The sequence below is a fragment of the Loxodonta africana genome, chromosome 16 (assembly GCF_030014295.1).
Source record: "Loxodonta africana isolate mLoxAfr1 chromosome 16, mLoxAfr1.hap2, whole genome shotgun sequence".
In the NCBI taxonomy this organism is placed as follows: domain Eukaryota; kingdom Metazoa; phylum Chordata; class Mammalia; order Proboscidea; family Elephantidae; genus Loxodonta; species Loxodonta africana.
This window is the reverse complement of record NC_087357.1, coordinates 36,934,814-36,942,104: the sequence shown is the minus strand read 5'-3', so window position 1 is coordinate 36,942,104 and position 7,291 is coordinate 36,934,814. Positions and strand designations below refer to the sequence as shown.

Below are 7,291 nucleotides of genomic sequence, written 5' to 3'. Positions count from 1 at the left end.
GAGGGGATATGGGGAGGGAATGCAGGACTCTGGGCAGCGGTCACCTGTCCACAGGTGCCCTTTCCCCTTTGTGCAGCGGTCACCTGTCCACAGGTGCCCTTTCCCCTTTGTGCAGAGTAAGGAAGGTCGGGCCTTCTGAGTCAGTGCCCCTCAACTCCCTGGGAAGTTGCTTCTTCAGGGCAGTGGGGGATGGTGGTGGACAAGGGAAGGTCCGTTTCTCAGGATTGGTGAGTCCCAGAACACCTTTGCTTCAGGAAAGGGCCACTGGAGCTTTTCTGCTCTATCCAGCCTAGTGCTAGATCCTTTCCAGGGGCCCCCAGTGGCCCAGAGAGTCTGAGAGAGGGAGGCCCAGGCTGCTGTCCCAACACACCAGGCCACGGAGAGGGGCAGGTATCTGTGGCCTTGCTCAGAGCTACAAGAAAATAGAACCTGGCCCCGTGAGGAGGACAGATCCAGCCATGAGGACATCTCCCCAGTCGGGCAGGGCAGGGCTCCCAGGACTCATACTCACTGGCCCTGGGTCTGCTGTCATGGAATACACTAGGCTCCCACACTCACAGAAGGCTCGAGCCCACCCCCGTTGGCATCAAGGGCTCCCCTCAGCCCACATTGCTGGAGGCACAGGCACAGCGCCACTGCAACCCCTAACACACCCTCCAACTCTGCCTTCTGTTTGCAGAGGGAGGGAACTGGGAAAGGGACATGACCACCCCCCTTGCCCACCAGAACTCCCCTAGGGGCACACCCTCTGGGGGAGACGTTTGGGAAAGATGATTGCAACCTTTCTCCCCTCCAGCCAGCTCACTATTTAGGCTCAAAAATCATCTTTTTCTGTTTCCATTCTGCATGGATGAGAAGCATTTGTAGTTAGATGCCCATGCATTCAGCAACTCTTCAAACATTGACTCCTTCCTTGGAAACACCCTGGGTGAGCAGCTGCAGCCTGGCTGTGTCTGTGGTCACAGCCCCCATCCCCTCCACTCTGTTCCTAGGCATCCTTATCCCTCCTGTGCCCTCTGATCAGTTCACATCTGTCCATAGGGGCAGAACACCCATAGTATCCAGACCCAGTCCCAGGTTAGGCACATAAGTACTTGACGTGATCAATGAAAATAGGTCTTCTAACTCATTCTTCTCCAGGCTCCCTCCTGGAACCACAGTGGAAGAGTCTACATATTGAGTCATCACAACTGGTCCATTTTATAGCTAAGGAAACTGAGGCCTGGGGAGGGGGAAGGAAGATGTTTGTCCAAAGTGATAGAGCCAGTGGAGGTGGACTAGGGGGCCAGGGTTCCTGCTGCCTGGACTGCTGCTCCTTCCACTGCTTCCTGCTGGTCTGCAGTGCCTGGGAATCAGAGCCCAGATCCCTCCCTGGTCAAACAGCCTGGCCCCTCACACCCTGTCCCACCCCTCGCCAATGAGACATCAGCTAGTGGCTGGCTGGTGGCTGGGGAAGCCTAGGGCCAGGACCCCTTCTGCTTGGCTAGTGTCTGGAGGCTGGTGACGTTTACTCAGCTAGAACCAAGATCCCTCCTGCCCTCTTTGGTGGGACCCCCATCTCCAAACAATCTCAGTGGCTGTTTCCTCTACATGAGCCCCCTCAAAGCTACGGTGGTCACAAGACGACTTTAGGATTCAGAGACCTGGTCCTAAGAAGCACCTCCCCAGCCTCATTCCTCAGTAGTGGCTGCAACACTGCCAGTTGGGGTGGGGGGGGCAGGGGGGGGCAAGGGGGGGCAAGGAGAAGCCCCTTCACGACCAGCCAGGAGACACTGGCAGCAGCACAAAGAGCCCAGAGCCAGGCTGGTTGCCCCAGGCAGGCTGAGAGTACTTCAAGGTTATCCGCAGGGGGGCCAGGGACTTCGTAAGGTCACTATGGGCCACAGACGAGAGGGAAAGGGCTGGTGTGGGGAGGGGCAAGTTCCCTTCTCCAGACCCAGGTAGCAGGCAAGGAGGGGGTGTCACCATTCTGCACTTCTGGGCCTGACCTCACGCACACATTCATTCAACAAATATTTATTAAGCGCCTATTTGTGCAAGGCACTTCCGGAGAAGGCAGTCCGCAGCTGAGCCACGCCCACCCCCTCTGCCCCCAGCTGCGGCGACGTCTGCCTTAGAAAGGCTGCGCCCGGCCCGGGAGGGCGGCCTCACCCCTCCGGCGAGGGCCTCGGCGGTGCCCCCAGCCCGGCTCCCGCGCCGCCCGCGCTGCCCTGGTGATGGCCCGCACCCCAGCCCAGCTGCCGGCAGCTTGGTCCCTGCCGCGGCCGCGCCCCTCGCCCGCCCCCCCCCCCCCGCCCATCCCCGTCCCTCCGGGGCTACACGCAGAGGGCACAGCCACACTTGGTGGGCTTCTCCACCTCCTCGGCAAAAGAGGTCCCGTCGCTGCACTCAAAAGTGAACTTCCTCCGCTTCAGCCGCAGGCCCTGGCAGCAGCCCTGGCCCGGGCACGCGCCCCGGCACTCGACCCACGACAGCGGGCGCGTGGTCTGGCAGATGGCATAGCCCCTCTGGACCTGGTGAAAGTCCCGGACAGGGTCCCCCCGGCACTCGGACTCTGGATGGGACAGATACCAAGAGAAAGCCTCAGGGTACTCCGGCGGAGGGCAGGAGGAGGAGGTGGGCAGCGTACGTGGGCGGGTCCTCCATGCTCTCAGACCCGCCTACTGCCCCGCGATCCTGCCCAGCATGCACATGCACCGGCTTCTCCGGGGGCACAGGGGGCGGGCGGTGTGAAGGAAGAACTTTCTAGCTGCAGGGCTCCAGGGTCGGGGGAGTCCCGTTACAGAGGTGTGCAAGAAGAGGCTGGAGGCCTGCGAGGCAATACGTTGTAAAAGGAACTCCAACTCGGGCTTGGAGAGGGTGCGGCTGGGGGACTGGTAAGCTGCCCGCTCTAAATACTCTAGATTTCCCCCAGCGTGGCCTCGGTTTTGGTTTTTTTTGGCCTCAACAGAGTCTGGATTCCAGCGTAAGCTCCTTGGTCAAGGGGGGCCAAACCGGGCCTGGTAAGGAGGCCCAACCCTCAGACACTGCTGCGTTCCAGCGCCCCAGGTGACGGGCCAGGAATTGTTAGGAGAGCCGCCAGCCAGAAAGGGCAGTTAGCCAGATAAGGGGACCGCAGGGCAAGCTGGGTCTAGGGAGGGGTAGGGCATCTTTCTGAGGGGGGGCCCAGTGTCCAGGGGGTGGGGGCACCGAAGTCCAATGGTGTCCCAGAATGAAGGAGGGTGAGGGGTACACAGGGAGGAAGAGAAAGTTAAGTTGCTAAAGCAAGTTTGGGGAGGGGCCCTGGGGAGGACATGTCAGGAGTGGGGGCCCTGACCTTGCTCGCACAGCTCGCCTGAAAAGCCCGGGTCACACACACAGTGTGAGCCCTTGGTGGCCGAGGCCTGGCAGTGGCCATGCAGGCACCGCAGCCCCCCACAGGGGTCTGCTGGAGCCCCAGCCTGGCTGCACAGGGCCCCCGAGTACCCATCCTGGCACTGGCAGCTGTAGGACAGAGCATCGAGGGGCACGCAGTTCCCATGGACACACCTGCAGGGACAGAGGAAAAGTTCTGTGAAGCCAGCCAACCAACCCAAGGCCACCCTGAGGGTGCCCTGCCCCTCCCAGCCTTCTCTTCACCAGCTTTATTCTGTGTCCAAGATTTAAACAAAGGGAGCAAAATGTGACTCTGTGTTTGTCCCTAAGGGACTTTTCCTATCAATAAAAACTGAAAACTAGAAGAAGGAAAAAAAAATGCAATAAAGCCCTGTGTTAGGCCACATGTTCCAATTTGGGGATTTAAAAAATACTCTCCATGTGGCTGCTCTCCCGTTGGGAAGTGGGACTCAGGGAAAGGGGCGAGTGGACAGAGTGCAGCCCCTCCCCCCAGGCTCACTTGTGGCCATGGCATGGACCGTCAGCTGGCTGGTCGCAGTGCAGGCCCCCCCAGCCGGCCTCACAGTGGCACACAGGCCCTGGAGTGGCATTGGGCTGGCAGATGCCATGCAGGCAGTACAGCTTGCGGCAGGGCTCGCAGCCGGGCACCACACCCGGCTTCATCTGCGTCTTGGTGAAGTCCTGTAGCTCGTTGTTGATGTACAGGTTCCGTATACAACCATGGAAGCTGGTGCCATTGAGGATCTGCCACAGGCGGAAGGCAGCCGAGTTCACATCCACAGGCATCCCTGTGGAGGGCAGGGCAGATACCCACCTCTGAAGTCACCACAGCAGTTCCAGTGTCCACTCTTGCCCTTGGCCTCCATCCTTCTGTCTCTGTAACCCTGGGCCAAGGTCCTTTGCTACTTCTGAGGGCCTAGACTTCTGTCCCAGAAGCGATGAAAAGGCTGCTCCCTCTGGCCTCAGAGCTGGGGGTAAGGCTTTGGGGTCCCTGTTGCTGAAGTCTGGATGCCCTCACACAGGGTACCAGCTCTTACCTCTCAGGGACATCTAAGTGCAACAAAGGGCCTGGGGCCTAGAACTCATGTGCATGGCACTTTTTCACCCACTTTTGTGGTCACTTGACAGCAACCTTCTGAGGTAAGTACTTCTGTCTCCATTTGACAGATGCCCAGTGACTTGCTGGAAGTTGCACAACTAGTAGGTAGCGGAGCTGGGATTAGAACCCAGGGGCCTGTCCCTCTCATCTGCCTGGAAGTCTCAGCAAGCCCCTCCACAATGCTGAGGCAGTCCTACTGCACCAGAATCCTGCCTTGGCTGGATCTAGAAATGTTTGCAGGTGGTGGACCAGGTGGCAGGTGGGGTAGAATGGGGTGAGGGGAAAGGCCCTTTGACCTGCAAAGCCTATAAGGCCAGCCAGGGAGGTCTCCAGTTGATGCAAGAACTTCTGTACCTGGGTCTTTTACAGCTGCTCTGGACCTCTGAGAGCCTCAAGACTGGGAATGAACCCCAAACAATTGAGAAGCCCCTTCTGGGCCAACAAGAAGAGAATAGTTGCCCACAGTGGGAAGACACCCAGGAAAGTCCCAGGCCAGGCCTTGGGCTCGGGCCCAATCCAGGCACCCACCCTGCATGGTCAGTCTGCACTGGGCAGAGAGCAGCCTAGGACTCTGGGCAGGGGAGGAAAACCTCAGCAGCTTGGCCATTCACTAGAACTTTCCCCCACAAAGTTCAGTGCCCTGGGCACCAGCTCTCCTGACAAGTCTCAAGCCAGAGGGCAAAATAGGTCCCACCCTGGAATTGCTGTCACCTCCCCCTGAGCCAGGTCCTCACCTCCCACATAAAGGGGGGCCTCGCTGTTTAGCGTGTAGTGTTTGTCAAAGTTGTCCATGGTCATGGGGCTGCCGCCATCGATGGAGAGATTCACCATCTGGTCAAAGGTGACCAGCTCAACGGTGTGGAACTGCCCGTCATTGATTGTCTCGGCACTGGAAAAAGACGGGGTGCCCCCACCCCAGGGAATGGGCTTTAGTTTTGGCTGGGTGCTTCCCCAGAAGGGCCATGGGATCCAGCAGCTGCTTCCCAGGGAACCAAATCTCTGAGAGGGGACTGTGGGTACTCAGTGACCTGGTCCCTCCTAGTCCCCTTCTTGGAGTTCCCTGGGGAAAGCTGAGAAGTTTGGGGCAGGAGTCTCTAACTGATCAGTCTCTGGTGAGGAACCCCCTCTGAAGTGGTGGCAGGGTGGCAACTTCTCAGGCCTCAGAGAGCCTCAGACCCAGCAGGGGTTGACTAGATAGCTCAAATGTTCTTTCCACTTGGGCAGCCCCGATTTCTAGTAGTCCCAATAGCCACCTCTTTCTAGCCCAGGAGAGCCCACCTGGTAGTCCCTCAGGCTTGAGGGCATCTGGTGGGCATGAGGAAGCCAACCTGTAGATGGCAGAGCTGGGGTAGCTGCCTGGGTCGTAGCTGACGCGCACGTGGCCCTGGTACAGCTCAACCGCGATGTGGTCATTGTCTCCGTTGTACAGTAGGATCCCATTGTCCTCTGCCGTGGAGACCTGATGACAATGGCATGTTCTCTCCCATCCACCTACCACAGAGCTGGTAGGAGGGGCAGATGGGGACCCAAGATTGGAAGAGAGCTGCTATCCTCCCTGCCTGACCAGTTTCCCAGGCGTCATGTTCTCCAGGGGGCACTGCCAGAGTTTGGGAGCCCCTGGTTCAAACACCACCCACTGCCAGTCTGGCCAGTGTCAGGCAGGGAGGGCAGATGGGCCAGCTGAGGCCTGGAAACCATGTGCTGGGAAGCGCAGGCAGGAGACCTAGAGACGATTTGCCCAGAGAGGAAACGCTAGAGTGAGAACACTTTTCAGGGATATGGGGTAGCCCTGTTTTGTGGGAGCAGCCTTGGGGCCAGTGTGGGAACTATAAAGGACAAGCTCAGGAAGGCTAATAGGCAGAGCCACCCACACTGGGAAGGACCCACTCAAGAGTTAGTGTCTGTCTTGAGAGCCATGGAAGCAAAAGCTGATTTTTGCCTTGGGATGGAGATCCCTCTAAGACACTGTAGGAGCCATGATCTTTTTTTTTTTTTTAATTTTTCTGCCTTGTCCCTCTTTCCGCATTTCTTCTGGTAAAGAACTCAACCCCCTGGACTGTAGCGGTGGGCTCATGGCCCAGACTGGACCAATCATAGCACCCCATCTCCCTGGATTCAGTTGGTTGGTCCAAGAATGGCCATATGACTGAAGACAGGCCAGTCAGAGATCTTCCCTGGGATTATTGTCCAACTAGAGCTGGCAAGCAAGAGCCTCTTTAAATATCAGGTGCTAGGACCTTATGGGGCATATTGGGATAAACTGAACCTCTCTGAGGATATGCCTGAGGCAATGGCCGGTTAGGGTTTTTACAAGTTTTACTTTGTGAGCAGTTAGGATAGCTGCTGTCTTGCTGTGTGGACAATGGAAGTGGACAAGATTGTGAAGCAGTGATATGGGGGAGAAGAGCATAGTGAGTGTGTCTGAGAAGCTGAAGGGTTCTGAGAACAAAGGAGGAAGGAAGAAGAGGAGAAGAGAAAGGAGAGAAGAAAGATGTGGCATTTGTGATAGGAAATGGATTTTGGAAAACGGGAGAAGTGTCTAAAGAGGAGTTTTATATTTTTTACTGTGTGATGTGCAACCTAAGGCCACTCCCCTCTGCTTCCCTAAGAAATATGAGATATTTAGCAAAATATCTATATTGTTTATCAATGTTACTGAAGTGGGATTTTCTTTTTTTTATCCCCCTCAACACAATAATGTTCTGAGATGAGATTCAAGACCTGAAAAGGACAATTTAAAGGCCTCCAGGAACACTTGGCCAAAAATATAAACCCAGAGCTAATAACTCTAGCCACATTCCAGCCACGTGGAGAAAG

General features: G+C 56.9%; 1 protein-coding gene across 1 annotated transcript in view; it reads right to left on the bottom strand.

The window, feature by feature from the left end:
• Positions 1–3,296: 3,296 nt before the first annotated feature.
• Positions 3,297–7,291, bottom strand: part of SLIT1 (slit guidance ligand 1) — a 207,611-nt gene continuing 203,616 nt past the window's right edge. The window contains 4 exon segments of the mRNA XM_064269086.1: positions 3,297–3,528; positions 3,875–4,163; positions 5,209–5,363; positions 5,803–5,933. Of these exon segments, the coding sequence (XP_064125156.1) occupies positions 3,297–3,528; positions 3,875–4,163; positions 5,209–5,363; positions 5,803–5,933 (807 nt within the window).